Source organism: Pinus tabuliformis, chromosome 2_2 (assembly GCF_031772625.1).
Source record: "Pinus tabuliformis cultivar Carrire ecotype Pingquan chromosome 2_2, CPIR1, whole genome shotgun sequence".
In the NCBI taxonomy this organism is placed as follows: domain Eukaryota; kingdom Viridiplantae; phylum Streptophyta; class Pinopsida; order Pinales; family Pinaceae; genus Pinus; species Pinus tabuliformis.
Genome location: NC_142300.1, coordinates 997,660,154 through 997,677,977, shown reverse-complemented (window position 1 = coordinate 997,677,977; position 17,824 = coordinate 997,660,154). Strand labels below are relative to the sequence as shown.

The 17,824-nt window shown below is 36.9% G+C and overlaps 1 protein-coding gene across 1 annotated transcript; it reads left to right on the top strand.

Annotated features, from left to right (window-relative positions):
- The first annotated feature begins 16,374 nt into the window (after nt 1–16,374).
- Nucleotides 16,375–16,692, top strand: LOC149196714 (uncharacterized). The gene has a single exon (XM_089408398.1). It carries the CDS (start codon nt 16,483–16,485, stop codon nt 16,690–16,692), a length of 210 nt encoding a protein of 69 aa, XP_089264524.1. The 5' UTR covers nt 16,375–16,482.
- The last annotated feature ends 1,132 nt before the right edge of the window (nt 16,693–17,824 follow it).

Here is a 17,824-nt window from a genome sequence, read left to right as displayed (position 1 = left end):
CCTTGGTTTGTGACTAGCTCTCTAGGGTACCAAATTTGTAGAATATATTCTCCCTTAGGAACTCAGCCACCTTCTCTTCTGTTGCTTCCTTAATCGCCTTAGTTTCAGCCCACTTAGTCAAATAATTAGTGCACACAATAATGTACTATTTTTTCTTTGAAGGAGGGTTTATAGGCCCAATGAAGTCCATTCCCCACTTGTTAAATGGCTCAAAAGTCACTTGAGGTTGTAGGGGCATTTAATCTCTTGGAGTAGGCTTTCCCATCCTCTGGCACTGATCACACTAACTAATGTACTTTTTCACATCCTGATGAAGAGTGGGCCAATAATAGTCCACTTGTAACACTTTAAATGATGTCCTCTTTGTTGCAAAGTGACCTTGACAAGGCCCATCATGACAGGTTAGAAGGATGTCATATACTTCCTCTTCCCTTACACACCTTCTCAATATTTGTTCCGGGCCAAGTTTGAAAAGATTGCCCCCAATCCAGCTGAAGGGGGCACTTTTCTTGACTATCTTTCTCTTTTCTTTGGAGGGAAAGTTTTGTGGGAACTGCGCTGATACCAAATAGTTTTCTATATCAGCAAACCATGGGGAGAGAAATTAAATAGCAAGAAAATTCTCGTCTGGTAACTAGTCATCCACCATTCCTTCTTCACTTGCAGGTAGATTAATCCTCAATAGGAAGTCTGCAACAACATTTTCCTTACCAGGCTTATCAACAATAGTTAGATCAAACTGCTGTAATAAAAGAAACCATCTTATAATTCTAGCATTCACATCTGGTTTGTTCATTAATATTTGATTGTAGCGTGGTTAGTATGCACAAATGTTTGGTAGCCTGTAATGTAATGCCTATATTTGTTTAATGAATGCACAAAAACCATGAGTTCCTTTTTGGTCACAGTATAATTTAGCTTAGCCTTTGACAGGTTCTTATTGATAAAATACATGGCACAGGGAAATTTCTCCTCTACTTGACCTAAGGCTAGTCCTATGGCTTTGTGTGAGGCATCAACATGAATATGAAAAGGGAGGGCCCAGTTTCGGCCTTGAAGAATTGGTGCAGTGGTTAACTTACCTTTTAAAATGTCTAAGGCATCTTGAAAATTTTTTGACCATATAAACTCAGAATCTTTGGCGAACAACCCAAATAAAGGAGAGACCAACTTGTTGAAGTCCTTTATGAACCTTCGGTAGTATCCAGCTAACCCCAAGAAACTCCTAACATCCCTGTGCTTTTGTGGAGGTGGGACCCTTTGGATGATTACTATTTTGTTCGGGTCCACCTGCAGTCCTTGCTGAGGTATTGAATGGCCTAGCATGGTCCCTTTAGTCATTAAGAATTCACATTTTTCAAGACTGAGAGATAGGTTCATTTTAATGCATTTGTACAATACTTTTCCTAGGTTAGTCTGGGCTTCTTGAAAATCATAGCCATAAGGTGTAAAATCATCCATATAGATTTCCACTGCATCATGTACTAATTCAGCAAAAATACTCAAGACTGCTCTCTCGAAAGTGGCAAGAGCATTGCATAGGCCAAAAAGAAGGACCCTATAGGCAAAAGTACCCCAAGGACAGGTGAATGTGGTCTTATCCTGGTCTTTTGGGTAGATTTGGATTTGGTTGTACCCGCTGAATCCATCTAGGAAAGGAAAAAACTTCTTCCCTACCAGGCCATCTAGCACTTGGTCAATGAAGGGTAGGGGAAAATGATCCTTCTTTGTGGCTTTGTTCAACTCATTGTAATCGACACAAATACTCCACTTACCATTTTTCTTGGGAACTAATATTAAAGGAGAGACCCACTCACTATCGGAGATAGGGTAAATGAATCTTGCATCTAGCAGTTTTTGCAGATCTTCTTTGACTATATCTTTAGGAGTTGAATTCATCCTCCTTTGTGGTTGTCGGACTGGCTTGCAACCTTCTTTGATGTATATATGGTGAGTACATACTGAGGGGTGTACTCCCTTCATTTCCTTGTAACTCCAAGCGAAGGCTTCTAGGTTTTCTCTCAACATGTTGCATAGCTTTTCCTTTTCGAGAGTAGAAAGAGATGGATTAATTTTCAAAGTTTTCTCAGGGCCGAATTCTATGGTTTTGACTTGGAGTGGGTTGGAATCGGCCAAGCATAAGTCAATTGGATGATTGTTCTGGGTTTCCCTTACTTCTTCTTCTAATGGTAACGAACTAAGAGTTGGACTTTGGAGCAAGTGTTCAATTAAGTCATCCTCATCTTGTTGTCCTCCTCCTATGGTTGCTTCCAAAGCATAAAGTTGGGCGGAATAAACCTCATCTTCTTCCTCCTCCTCCAACCATAAAGGTAAATCATGCTCTAGAGAAGGTTGAACAGGAGGGTATAGGACTAACTGTTTGGACATATCCCATTCTTGATGGTCATATTCCCAGCTTTGCAGCTAATGTAGGCATCAGCTATGGCCAACCATGGCCTCCCAAGGATGAGAGGGTAACTAGTAAGCTTAGCCTTAGGCTGGAGAACTAGAAATCTGTAGAGTACTCCCAGGAGTCAATGGAGACCATCACATCCTCCACAATTCCCTCAGGGGTGACTGTGGAACGGTCTGCAAGTTGCAGAACTGTTGTGGTCTTTCTCAATGACCCTTGGAGGTTGAGCTTGAGCATGGTGTCCTTGATCATAAAATTTAAGGGCAGCCCCAAGATCGATCAACGTGTGTGGGAAGATGGTGCCATTGATGTGCACATCTACTACAGGGCTTCCAGGGTCCAAATATTTTGGACATATTACCTGCCCCAACATTAAGTCGGACAGCTGCCCAATGACATTAATGGTAGGGGCATCCCTTTTTCTTCTTCTTGGATGATTGAAGCACTTCTCCTTAATCAACTTATTATAAATGGGGACATCTTTTATTGCCTAGAGAAGGGGGATCTTTGCACATAGATTTTTCAATTCTCTTAGAAGTTTAGTTTCTTTTGGGGTGGGCTGGAGTGGTTGGGCTAATCTCTCAGAAAAGGGTGGATTTACTTTAAGGTTGCTTTCCTCTCTTTCTTCCTCAACCTCCCTATGTGGAGAGGGAGGTTGGTTATCCAAGAGAATTCTCCCAGATATTAGCTTGATCTCCTGGATTTTACGACATAAGCTGGGTATGATGTCTCTCCACTGTATACTTGTTGAGCCTGCCTATTGTTCGGGTTCGGATTTGGTTGAGCAGGCATTTGGGGTTGCTTGGGTGGAGCAGAGTGTAGGAGTTGTGGTTTGGTAGGTGGTGGAAGCAATAGAGTTGAAGAATTGTTGTATTGGGGCATCCACCCCTAGAGTGGAGTATTCCACTGAGGTTGTGGCGAAATGTAAGGTTGAAATGACTGACTGGCTAGCTGGGAATGATACTAAGATGCATATGACCAAGGAGGGGGTGTAGACCAGGAAGGATGAGTAGGGAGTCCCCAAGAGGTATAGTTGTGGTTTGGTTGGGGTTGTAATATGCATGGGATGACCCTTGCATACCTTGCTGGTATGGTCTAGGCCTAGGAGGTCTCCGTTGGTTGATGTAGCAAGGCTACTCAGTGACCCCTTCAACTCCTTGATATACAACTTTGAGTTCGGGTAAAGAAGGGCACTTGTCTGTGGAGTGGTTTTCTTCACAGACCGAGCAAATCTCAATGCAGTTCAATGGAAATTCGTTCCTAGGATGCCTCCTAGTGCATCTAGGGAAAAATATGGCCAAGGCTCTCTCTACTTCCTCTTGCTTCCTTGTGATGTTCATGGTGTCCAATTGCAAGGCAATGGTTTGCAGCATCTCAATTTTGAAATCTTCCAGCATATTTCCAATTTCACCCTTGATGGATGAGTTGGAAGATGATGTACTGGCTATAGGTTGACTACTCCTACCCTTTTTCCTGGCTGCCCTAGAATGGTTTCTAAAGATAGTCTTGATATCCTCATAGGGTAATTGGTAGATATCTCCTCCTGCTAACAAATGTAAGGTATCCAAAAGATCTTCCCTTACTCCTCTAAGCAGGACCAGCTTTAGTGACTCAGGGTCAAGTGTGCACCTGGCCCTTTTGTAACTGAGCTGGAACCTTTCTTCGTAGTTTTCTAAGGATTCATCCTGGCCCATGGTCATCCTGAAAATTTCTTCTTTAGTATCCTTTGACCTATAATAGTCTCGATATTTGTTGTTAAAACCCTGCTGCATCTGAGCCCAAGTTGTGATGTTATTTCCAAGTAAACCCATGAACGAGCGCAATATGTTGCATCCTTGAGGGTAGATGGAAACAATTTTAACTTTTTCTCATCATATGTATAGTCATAGGTTCGGCATATAACAACAAACTCAAATAGGAAAGTGTTGGGGTCCTCTGTGGTTAGGCCATGGAAATGAGGTAGGGCAGAGGGGCTTATATTTTTCATCTTGGTGTCCCCATTGATTTCCCTGATGGGGAAGGCACCCTCAACTCTCTCTCTATTCCCTCTGTCATTTCGGTTTTCAGCCATTGGTTCAGTAGGAATGGGTTCCTCTTCTTCTTCTTCCCTTGTAGGTTCTTCAAATATGTCAGGTTGCTCACCTAAAGGTTCCTCTAGTTCACAGCCACCGAAGAAGAGAGAAGGTTGGTTGTTGGATGCAGTGGGGGTATTTGGCAAGAATTTCCCTAAATTTTCCCTATTCCTACGAGGCATGAAAGGAAATGTTTTTGGGTTGGTTTTTGTAAGATTTTTTTGCTGGAAAGTACTTTGTAGAAATGAAATTGTTGATTGAATGAAAACTACTGACAGAAAGAAAAGTTACTTAGTGAATTGAAATTCTACTTGCATAATGAAAAGGAAAGAAGATAATGACAACTGAAAGAAAGGAAGTTACTAGATTACTTTTGTAGAAATAAACTAATGGTAGAAAATTGAAGACTAGAAATAGAAGAAAAGAAAGTAGTAATCACATTCTACTCAAACACCTCCCCGACAACAGCGCCAAAAAAGTGATGAGCGCCATTATTGCAGCAAGGATGTTGCAACTCCTGGGCTACCAGCTTTACTTATCAACCCGGGGTTCGTACAAACTTGGAGATGACAGTGCTATATGCATAAGTAAAAGTGAAGGTCCTGCCTGTTGTCATTGTTCATATGGTGAGAGACCCCCAGGGGTTCCAAGCCAGACTTGTATACAGTGAGAATAAGCTTGATTATTTGATGGAAGAAGAGAAAATCTATTCTAAGAGAGCTACTCTACTGCAGTAATGAAGAAAACAACATGTAAATCACACCATATCCTAATTAACCATTTAAACATCTATGCTAATCAAAATTGCTAAATCAACACTAACCTAATGCTGCTATCTAAGTTACAGAATTAAAGAGCATCAAACCATACTAATGTGTAAGCAAGGAAACTAAACTAAATTTGTTTTCACTTTTTTGGTTTTTTTGGTAAAATCAAGCATGCAATTTAATTGTTCTTGAGGATGTGACAAGTGGATGGAAGGTGGTTGAGGATGGTTAGCAGGTCTATGGAGTGTTTGGATGGTGTGGAAGGGTCTTAGGAGGCCTTTTGTGAATGGAAAGGCCACTGATATAGAAGATCAGGCCAAGAAAGAACTCATTGTGTAAATATTGATTTATTAATACAAAAGTGCGATTTCTGAGTTTGTGTGGTGTGTATTGAGTAATTGAATTATGAACTGTGTGTGGATTAGTGTAATTCTGCTTAGCATAAGTGTGCAGGGAATTCAAAAAGAATCCTAGAGAGATAATTGTGCTCAGAGGAGCATTGCGATGATCGGACAATGTTGGAGTCTGATTGAATAACCAAATCAAAGTTCAGGAGTGGTAGCGTTTAAATAATACGCAGAGAAAATTGCGGGAAGGAATCAAGCAGAAGAGAAATCGAAGATTGAAGTTAGTGAAAGGAAGAAGTAATGAAGTAGCAGTGCACAGGAATTGTTGGATCAGTCGGATCAATGAACATGATTAACAGAAGATGAGCGGCGGAGATCTTATCGTAGGAGATTAAGTTAATAGATGGATGGATCACATCAAGTCACGTGTCGACAGAAGGGTGGAAAACGTGCAGAATGATGGAGTGGTCTTTGTAGGTGGTAAGCAATATCTCGCACACCCTAAGAGCTGTAAGCAGTATTCCTAAATTTTATGCGATTAGCCTAAGTGGGTGACACATAGCACGTGAAAACCACTTTTCTCGAGCGCTCTCGATCAGATATCGGTCGTGAAAGAATTCACTCGAGATTGCGTGATTGCCATTGGATCATGTAGGATTGATCAACGATGGAGATCAGCCAAGCTAGTTGGCGAGCAGGTGACGCGATATCCGTTGGATCAAGTGAGACAGATCGATAGTGGAGATCGGCCAAGCTAGTTGGCAAGTGGGTGACGTGATAGCCATTAGATCAAGAGAGACAGATTGAGGGTGGAGACCAGCCAAGCTAGTTGGTGAGCAGGTGACGCGATAGCCATTAGATCAAGCGAGACAGATCGACGGTGGAGATTTGGTGCACCTAAAGTCAAACATTGAAATGAATATGTCAGCTATGCAACACGCGGTTGACGGTGATTGCTCAGGTTGGTCGTGGATCGGAAGGTAAGGAAATCCATGGGTATAATCTGATTAAGATGTGATTTATTAGCTTCCGCTTAAGCATTTCAATGTGTCTAGGGGAATTTCAATGAAAAAGGGAAAAAAAACTAGTGAGGGTGAGGGTGGACCAAGAGATAGTTGAGGTGGATGAGGTGAAAGATGGATTTTGATGATGAAGTCTAGACCTCCTCCTGAAGTACCTGCAATGCTTAAAATGTGTGTGTCTTCCAAGAACTATGCAACAAGATACATTCTCATAAACTAGAAAAGCATGAATCAATTGCCCATATTATGCATGAAGAAAGTGCTGAAGGAAATGAAAATATGAGTGAGATCTTATTACAGAAAGAGTGTGATGGAAAGAGATGACAATGAAATGAACCAAGTACTGAATCAAGACAACAAACTCCAAAGCTCATGCAAGAACTAGAAATCTATGTGTTTGGGTTGCTGAAGGGTCTCTTCCTCAAGTCATGGTCCCAGAGGGAGGAGGTGAGGCCAAGACACCTGCTGACAACCTTATGGTGATATTTTTCTCCTTGCTAACCTGCTAATTGAAAGAAGGCACAAATGGAAGCAAACTAAAACACAACCAATTTACTCTACATTGTTGTAATGGAAATGTAACTACTTAAGCAAATGAAAAATTAAACCATGAATCTATGCTAGCATACATGTACAATAAAGAGGAGCCTTGGCTGCTAGGGTTGGGACCCAACCCAAGAGCTTCAGCCCTCTGAGATAGCTTAGTGTTGGCTCAAAACAAAACTCAATTTTATTATCAAAACCTTGGATTACATCAAAAACTGTCACAAGTTTTGCAGTTCGAAAATAGAGTAGAGTTTTACAATCCAAAAATATGAATTCTACTAACGTCCTAGGCCTCTCTACTTATACATCTGAAGTCTCCAATGACTTCCTTAAAATTATGGAGGCTCGGCTCCTAAACTCGATATAAATTGGTGGTGTAACTTTCACTTGCTCGACTGCCTTCTAGTCCTCATGATTTGGCTGTTTGCACTCCGAGTTGATGGAGGAATATTCGAATGGGGGGTAGTAAATGAGGAGGATTTACCTCCTATAACTCCTCTCGCTTGTCCCATTCGAGTTTTGACCAAGGTCTTTGCCAAAATTCCTTGCTTTTATCCTTTATTCTTGAATTAAATGCAGATTAGACCACAAAGCAAAATATCCAACTCTAACTCATCTCATAAACAAAATATAATCAAAAGTATGCAATAAGTTGAGAGAATAGTTGGTTTGACTAAGCTAGGAAGTGAATTAAGGCCCATATAATTACCCAATGATGAGGCTCATCAACAACATGACAGTTTTTAGAACGTGGAGGCTCCATATGGTCGGGTTGCAAGGTCAAATGGAAGCCATCAATTCCTTACTGGTGCAAACAAATAACCAAGCAAGGTTAGTGCTGGTTTAGCAGCCCCGAACTAAATTCAAACAATAGAACATGAAACAGACTTTACCTGAAGCAGAAATCGGTCCTCCAAGAGCTGCAAACCAAACTTGTTGCAAACAAGGAAAACCCTTATCGAATACTCAGAAAAAGGGAAGATAAGTTAAACAAAACGGATGAGGTGAGTTGAATACCTTTCAAAGATAGAGGAAGTTGAACTGCTCCATTTGGAGTTCACCCTTGCTCGACAAAACGAAACCCTTTTTGTATCAGTACAATCCTGCGTATGAAAGACAGAGATGAAACCCATCTCATCCGCTTTAAACAGAGCGACAACACAGTCAACAAACGTTTAACTTCAATAGCGACTGATCTTACTTGAGGGAGAGGCATGCAGCCTCGGCAGGACATGGACGACAGATTCCAAAACTAGAACCAACAGTCTATCAACCGGACCGCAGAGTGGAAGAACCACAATAGAGGTGAGCACAAATGACTGCTCTCTCGCAGCCAAAGGGTATTAACCCTACCCATCATTTTCAGGCAACCAAGACCGTGGATCATCCGAGATCCAATGACAAGGACTGCGCCAGATGGATGACCTTCAGAAATATCAGAGCTGCTGAGTTAAATGTAGAGTTATGAAGCCTGCGGTGAACGAGACGAAGAGGACCTTGGGGTTCTCCCGCCATAATGAGGTAGATGTCCCCGAGGTAAGGACCAGGACTGTATTCTTAAATGTTGCCCTTAACAGAGGAAAGTGGAGTCCAATGGGGATCCAATGCCACGTCCCCACGTCCATGTAACATGTGTAGACTATGGGTGGCATTGTCTCCATTGACATTAATTAGTTTATAGTCATAGGTTAATTATTTTATTGTGTATGGTTTAAAAATTTTGTTTTTATATAGTTATGGATGTTACAAATAAATTTCTTCAAATTAAAGATTGTAAATCTGCTTAAAAAATTGATATATTAATGAAATTCCTATATAAAATTCTATATATTAATAAAATTCATATAATTTAAAATTACGATGTTATTTTTAAATATCAACCATTGTTTTCTTTAAAATTATAATATCATTATGTCTATAAGGTCTTGCATAGAAGGTTAAGGCATTCCTTATTAGATTAATATATTGGATATGTTGAAAATATAGTCCTACCAAACTTACAAAAAAATTACAATATCATTTTTCACCAAAAATTTCAAAACACTTTATTTACCAGAAAACTTCCATTACCTTAAATTATAATATATTTTTTAATATATATAGTAAATAACCAATAAAATCCAAAAACACTGATTTATTAATCAAGTTTCATTAACTTAAATTACAATATTTTTTTAAAATATGAATAATTTTTTGATTGATGAAAGTTTTATCGAAAGAATTCCTCCATGTTCAAATTACAATATCCTTCTCATATATAAACTATGAAATAATAATGAAATTCTTGAGATTACCATTGCTCTTCGAAAATAATAATGAACAAATTTTGGTTTAAGTGACCATGCTTTTTCTAACTCTCTGTAAAGATCTTTTTCCAAATATAATTAATTGATTTTCTTTATTTCGAGGAGGGAAATCTATGCACTTGTTTTCATATTGCTTGTATCCTTCTATACTATGGGTGATGCCTTTAGAGATTTGAACATGTGTGGGACTACAACAAATCGATTCCAAACACCAAAACTTCAGAGGTTGGAGTTGGTGATGGGACTTGCTTTCATATTGTTTGTATGACTTGTTTTCATATTGTTTGTATCCTCTACACACCTGGCTTATGTGTGATGCCTTCAGAGATTTAAACACGAGTAAGACTATTGCAAATTGATTCCAAACACCAAAGTTTTAGAAACCAAAATTAGTGATAAAACTATATATTTTTAATATAAATTATTATTTTTTCTTAAAAAAATAAAATAAAAAATAATCGCTAGATCAAAAGCCAATAAGAGAGAGAGTTCTTAGTGTCCCTTCTATCTTTGAATTTTAAGAAATCAAATTTTTATAGCCTTGCCCATAATTAATTTAGTGTCATGAAACGCAAATGCGTGACAGGAATTTTTTTTGCTTTAAAAATTATAATTAAATGGTCATTGATATAATTTAAAAATCAATTACCTTCCCAATATATATTAATGAATTTATTTTCCAATTTCTAAATATATATTAATTATTTTTTTTGGAATTTATTTATTTAAATAGTGAAAAAAAATCCTAAAAAACCCTATACATATAATGAAATAACTTCCCAATATATTAATGTTTTTCTCCAATCTCCAAATATATATTAATTAAATATTTTTTAAATTTATTTATTTAAATAATAAATAAAAAAGTAAAAAAAAAACCATATATATAATGAAATTGCTTAGTTTAATCAGAACGCCCTTTTAAACGATGCTTTTCCATTTCCAAATATCAACTAACTTTAATCAATGAATTTCTTCGTAACGAATGGTAAAACTGCTCTCTTAAACAGTGTAAGGATCAAATTATTTCTATACATAACATATTTGGTAACTCGTCAATGCTTTTGAAATTTGCTGCTTTGGATGGTTGATATTAGAAAGTAACATTTTAACAGGGATAATATATTAGAAATGGGTTGTAGTGGTCCTTGTCATATCTTTCTTGTAAGTAACCCAAGGTAAAATTAAAAGTTACGAATCAGTTATAAAATTGATTCTTGGTATTTGTAAAAAATGAATGAGGAACTAATAGTTGGATATCAAATAGAGGAGGGGATAGTTGATACCGTACCCAACGAAATCAACGACGTATTCAATTGTAGCAGCAGTGACATGGTGGAGAGCAGAGGTCTGTGTGGGGAATCTGGTTTATAGGGCTCCTTGTTATGTGTACAAGGGGAGAAAAGGGAGCAGAAGATCACCAAAAAGAGCAGGCTCAGAGCATCAAATCACCAGACGCATTTTGAGGGCTTTTCTCAAATCTAAGCTCTTCTATGCTAATTATTTGATCTGAGTATTGGATTTTGTATCAAGGTGCAGATTATAGCTCTTGTACAGATCTTTTGTTTCAATTTTGGGCACATTTTCGCTTTGTGTGCGTTGAAGTTTATCGGTAGTTCAAATGGCGGACTGGCACCGGTTGTAGTGAGTTTCATTCTCTTCATATTGTTGTCACCGGTGCTGCTGTTTCAACTCCCTGGAAGCGGTCAGATTGTGGAGTTCGCCAACTTTCGGACCAGTGTGCAAGGATCGAACCTTTCACACATTATTATTGAGGAAAAGTTCCCTCTCTCCGTGTTGAAGGTGATGAAGGCAAGGAGGCTGCCATGAACAGATAAGTAACTGCATTCTTTATAGAGAAGAATAAGTTGCTTTTTTTTGGATTGTTAGTTAAAGATTGATAATTTATATGTTTTCTTGGTAGAGGAAATATTTTAATGCATGCAAAACAATGAATATTTTATATGTTTTCTTGGTAAAGGAAATATGTTAGTGCATGCAGCTAAAGATTGAATGTGTTATATGTTTTCTTGGTAAAAGAAAATATTTTAATGCATGCAGTAAAACACTGATTATTTTATGGGTTTTCTTGGTAAAGAAATTATGTTAATGCATGCAATTAAAGATTGATTATGTTATCTTGGTAAAGAAAATAGGTAGTTCCTCGTAGAAAGACTACATGTGAGTCCTGTGTGCGAAATGCTTGTCTCTTGTCATTTTCTTGGAATAAAATCCTTGCTAAATATAGCCAAAATATCTTTTTGAGAAAAGAAGGTGAGCCATATAAACATCCTGAGGACATAGCGTGAAAAGTGGCCAGGTTTTCTTGAATTAAAATATGTATTTTTATGAAAGTTTCTTGAAAAGGGATATATGTGATTGCATTGTGATACTAGCTAATCTCTAAGTTTCTTGTGAAATGATTATGCATTACATGCATGATAGAAATAGCTAATGATGTGTTTCTAGGCACATAGATATTCATTTCTATAGTTTCTTTTCGGAAAAAGAGTGCATACTTCATGTATGAAGATGAAGGCTTTTATGAGAGTTTTCTTGGAAACAAAAGAGGTTCTTTCCTTAAAAGACATATGAATAGTGTTCATATCATATCAAGAATCCATACTTGTTTCATGAAAAGATTATGTGCATTGAAGTAAAAGTAATTGTGTTAGGAAAAAAACACATGTTGCATGCACATAAGGGTAGCTGTTGTGACATTGGAAATATGATTTTGGGTGTACGTAGAGAAAGTATTAAGTTAACTTTCTTGGAAATATTAATCTCTTGAAAAGATTGTCTTGCTAGATGAGTTGGGTCGATTTCTAGTTTGGTGCATAAAAAGGGTAAGTTAACCTTGTTATTGTTTCTTGATTTTTATGCATAAAGATGGGTATTCTCAATATTTTCTTGAAAGAGAAAGCATGAGGAACTTACTTATAGGAAGATAAAGAAATGGGGTTATAATGACTTCCTTTAAGAAAGAAGTATGTGATTTGTTACATGAAATGATGGTAGTATTCTAGTGAAGGGAATATGTGTTGCATATATTAAAGAAGGGCTATTATGATAAGCTAATGTATGCACAAAGAATAGTCATTGTGATATAAGAGTTATGTTCTTTGTATGATAGAGAAACTATGTTGAGTTCTCGAAAAATAACTATGTGAAAAGAACATATGTGCTTAAGCATAGAAACAACAGTTTATTACATGTATGAAGATATAACGATTGTGTTATACCTGTTAGTAGTACTAATGATTTAGATCTCTTAAAGAGAATTATGCATTAGTGTGAATAAACATTGTGGAGGTAAAACAATATTTACTTGAGTATATGTACTAGTTAAATAGTATGTCATGCTTGCTCATGCATATGAGTAGATGTTAAAAGATCTCTTTTAGAAGTTGATTATTGATTCATTAATATGGTATCTAATCTTGTTGCCAAAGCTTGTTGACAACAACATTGACAGGAAACAATGGCGGTTGGTGCCAAAGAAAAGTGATGTTTAACATTGTGGCAAGAAAAGGATTAATGGTCCATGCAGATGAGTTCAAGTTGCAAGATTGTCCATTGCTAGAACAATCATGCCACAAGGAATGTTGCATGTGGCGGTATGTAAGAAAAGGGTTTCATGGAAAATGTATTAGCTTTTAGCTAGTTATGTGACAACTTAATGATAATTCATTGTAATGATTTTATAACAATGGTTAAGGGATGGAATCCCTTATAAGCCATTGAGTGAGGGGTGAAAACCCTCATGAGCGTTTAATAATAAGATTAAACGTTTGCTGGTTTTCACCCTACGAGGTTTCCAGGGTATATTGGTGTTCAATGGTGTGATTTCCTTTTGTGTCAGTTTGATGATGATGAATCCTTGATGTTGATGGTTCTTTATTTGATGGCATAATCATAATGTCCAAGTATGAGATTAATTAATATGGTTAAGGAAATCATGAAATGGATGCAAGGATTCATGAGACAGTTTATGTTATTACACTACCACAGTGGTGGTTAATGGTTATGCAACTTACTGTCTTTTATTGCAATTTACTTGATGTACTAATGAACATTATATCTAATGGTTAATGAGGAATTGTGGAGTTGTGAATTGGATAATTACTTGTGGGTAATTTGTATAAAAAAATTCTAACTCCCTACTTTTACATGCGAGGTTACCGGGGTATGTTACAAGTGGTATCAAAGCTAAAGGTTGCAGTACTGGTGCCTTTGGGAATTGGTAAGCGGAAAAGAAATTGAGGTATGCCATCAGTGGGCATTAACTCAGGTATGAGTTTAACCATTCACATATTGATTTATGTAGTACACTACTTTCGGCATGATAAGTGTGATTCGTGTTTAAACTGCTTTGAGTAGTAAGTAATAAAGTTGTTGCATAACTATGTTCATGACATTGGATTCCTGATGAGGATAAAAGACAATAAAACTTTTGTCGCACTTAAGAACAATATTGAACACTCATTACACTTATGAACAATATTGAACACTCATTGAGGAAAAGTGACAATCAACTACCAACTTTTGCTTTGCAAATACGGCAATAACAATGATGCATTTATTGAACAAGATTGAAGTTACAATGAACAAAACTTAATGAGCCAATGCATGAATATAAATTATGGGGAACATCCTTGAATAGGATGACAAATTGTTTTAAAAGGACATTAGAAGAACCCCTTTAGATATTGAAACTATGCAATGAGTCAAGTAGTGAGACTTGATGTTAATAACTAATTTTTGATTAAGTTTTACCATGGTTCCATTAAGATGATTGGTAGTTGTGGTTGGTTAGTGTTGTATGACTAGCTAATAGCACTTATGTGCGTGAATTGAATTTGATTTATGCTTATCACAATTCGCAAACAAGTGATTATGATAGTTACTTCCTGTATTGGTCTGTTGATGGCAATACACTGTGGGAAATTGGAAATGTTTAGATTGTTACCTCAACTATTATAGACATTTACAGAGTAATGAATATTTGCATATACTTTTATGCACGATAGTATTGTGCCGCAAACTAAAAAGATTAGGGAAGTGAATACTTGTTAAAGGATGCATATGTATAACTAACATTGCTAATGGGATTAAGTAGTGGTAGCTTAATGTCAACAAGAAAACGCGTCACGTAAAATGTTGCAATGAGAATTGCAATCATAAATGAGAAAGAATAATGTCATATGATATGCATGATATGCATGATACAACATGTACGTCAGTTGTCTTTCCTATCAATCTAGATGTTGTGGACCCATGTTGAGGGTTAAGTGTAGATGCATTGTATACATGCATGTTTGTTTTGTTAATGATAATGATTATATGGTTCATTATGTAAATTACCTTGGGGATAGTGATAAAAGAGAAATTTAACATGCTAGACAGTTGCAGATAGTTGTGAAAGGCTAGAATGCCTTGGGTTGATGATAGTTACCTGCCCGAAGGGGTTGATGGTACTTGTCTGCCCGGATTTCGGTTGATGGCAGTTACCTACTCGGAGGGGTTGATGGTACTTTTCTGCCCGGATTTCCTCTCCCTAGAGATAAATTATCTCAATAAGATAAAAGAGTTTATATGGTCATTGGAATTCTTGAGCTGGTTGGCCAGTGGAATTCCATGTTAGACCTGGTAAGGTATCTATCAAAGAAACTGTCTGGATGTGAAAATAACTCGATCGGGTTGGGAATTCTTTAGCCTATTGTGGTTCTCATAGCTAAAGGAATTAACTAATCAGCTATATGTTATGTTAAAAATGAATTTCATATATAGATGTGTAAAAATGACATGCACATTTAACAGGAAATGAGCTTAGTGCTCAATAAGGAGTTATTGGAAATTTTAATTCCTTTATTGTGTTACTAATCTTGTGAACGTCTTAGTAGGGGCTAAGACAATTTTCACTTGATGCAGTGATTGATTGTTTTTGATGATTAGAGAGCTAGGTGCTCTTTTGGTACTTTTAGAAGTATTCTATGGATGTCTTTAGTGAGAATTAATTCAGTGTGCATGTGGAGCTGTAAAAAGTACTGTGATTTAAAAATCATCTAACATTGCACAATTGATTGATAGTTAAAAGTATTTCATTTGACTCACAATATTATGACTAATGCGATTGAATTTGTTTGTCACATATTACAGGATTACTTACCATGGAGAGTTGATGGGTTGACCAACCACTATTAAAATGCTTACGTGAAAGTGCTCATGATTTTCAAGAGTAGATGGTAAGTAATGGTAAGTTGACATAGAGAATTGTTTATTATGAATTTGAATAAGGGTCAAGTAATGGAAATTAGAACTTGCATGTTTTGCAGTTATAAATGCTTATGACTATCGATTTTTCTTATGTTATAACATTACTATTTTGTTTATTGTCATTTCTTGGAATGAAATCTTTGATTTTAAAAGAGGAAGGATCACATTTTGTGTGGTTTAGATGGTTATACCATGAGTACAATCTAAAGTTCCAACGAGATATGAACACCGAGGACGGTGTTCTTTTTAAGGGGGGAGTATGTCATATCCCTCTCGTAAATAACCCAAGGTAAAATTAAAAGTTACGAATCAGTTATAAAACTGATTCTTGGTATTTGTAAAAACAGAATGAGGAACTAATAGCTGGATATCGAATAGAGGAGGGGATAGTTGAAATAGTACCCCACGGAATCAGCCACGTATTCAACCGTAGTAGCAGTGACATGGTGGAGAGCAGACGTCTGTGTGGGGAATCTGGTTTATAGGGCTCCTTGTTATGTGTACAAGGGGAGAAAAGGGAGCCGAAGATCACCAAAAAGAGCAGGCTCAGAGCATCAAATCGCCAGACGCATTTTTAGGGCTTTTCTCAAATCTAAGCTCTTCTATGCTAATTATTTGATCTGAGTACTGGATTCTGTATCAGGGTGCAGTTTATAGCTCTTGTTCGGATCTTTTGTTTCAATTTTTGGGCACATTTTCACTCTGTGTGAGTTGAAGTTTATCAGTAGTTCAAATGGCGGATTGGGCACCGGTTGTAGTGGGTTTCATTCTCTTCATATTGCTGTCACCGGGGCTACTGTTTCAACTCCCTGGAAGCGGTCGGATTGTGGAGTTCGCCAACTTTCGGACCAGTGTGCAAGGATCGAACCTTTCACACATTATTATTGAGGAAAAGTTCTCTCTCTCCGTGTTGAAGGTGATGGAGGCAAGGAGGCTGCCATGAACAGATAAGTAACTGCATTCTTTATAGAGAAGAATAAGCTGCTTTTTTTTGGATTGTCAGTTAAAGATTGATAATTTATATGTTTTCTTGGTAGAGGAAATATTTTAATGCATGCAAAACAATGAATATTTTATATGTTTTCTTCGTAAAGGAAATATGTTAGTGCATGCAGCTAAAGATTGAATGTGTTATATGTTTTCTTGGTAAAAGAAAATATTTTAATGCATGCAGTAAAAGACTGATTATTTTATAGGTTTTCTTGGTAAAGAAGTTATGTTAATGCATGCAATTAAAGATTGATTATGTTATCTTGGTAAAGAAAATCGGTAGTTCCTCTTAGAAAGACTACATGTGAGTCTTGTGTGTGAAATCCTTGTCTCTTGTCATTTTCTTGGAATAAAATCCTTGCTAAATATAGCCAAAATATCTTTTTGAGAAAAGAAGGTGAGGCATATAAACGTCCTGAGGACATAGCGTGAAAAATGGCCAGGTTTTCTTGAATTAAAATATGTATTTTTATAAAAGTTTCTTGAAAAGGGATATATGCTATTGCATTGTGATACTAGCTAATTTCTAAGTTCTTGTGAAATAATTATGCATTACATGCATGATAGAATTAGCTAATGATGTGTTTCTAGGCACATAGATATTCATTTCTATAGTTTCTTTTCGGAAAAAGAGTGCATACTTCATGTATGAAGATGAAGGCTTTTATGAGAGTTTTCTTGGAAACAAAAATAGAGGTTCCTTCCTTAAAGGACATATGAATAGTGTTCATATCATATCAAGAATCCATACTTGTTTCATGAAAAGATTATGTGCATTAAAGTAAAAGTAATTGTGTTAGGAAAAACACATGTTGCATGCACATAAGGGTAGTTGTTGTGACAATTGGAAATATGATTTTGGGTGTACGTAGAGAAAGTATTAAGTTAACCTTCTTGGAAATATTAATCTCTTGAAAAGATTGTCTTGCTAGATGAGTTGGGTCGATTTCTAGTCTGGTGCATAAAAAGGGTAAGTTAACCTTGTTATTGTTTTTGATTTTTATGCATAAAGATGGGTATTCCCAATATTTTCTTGAAAGAGAAAGCACGAAGAACTTACTTATAGGAAGATAAAGAAATGGGGT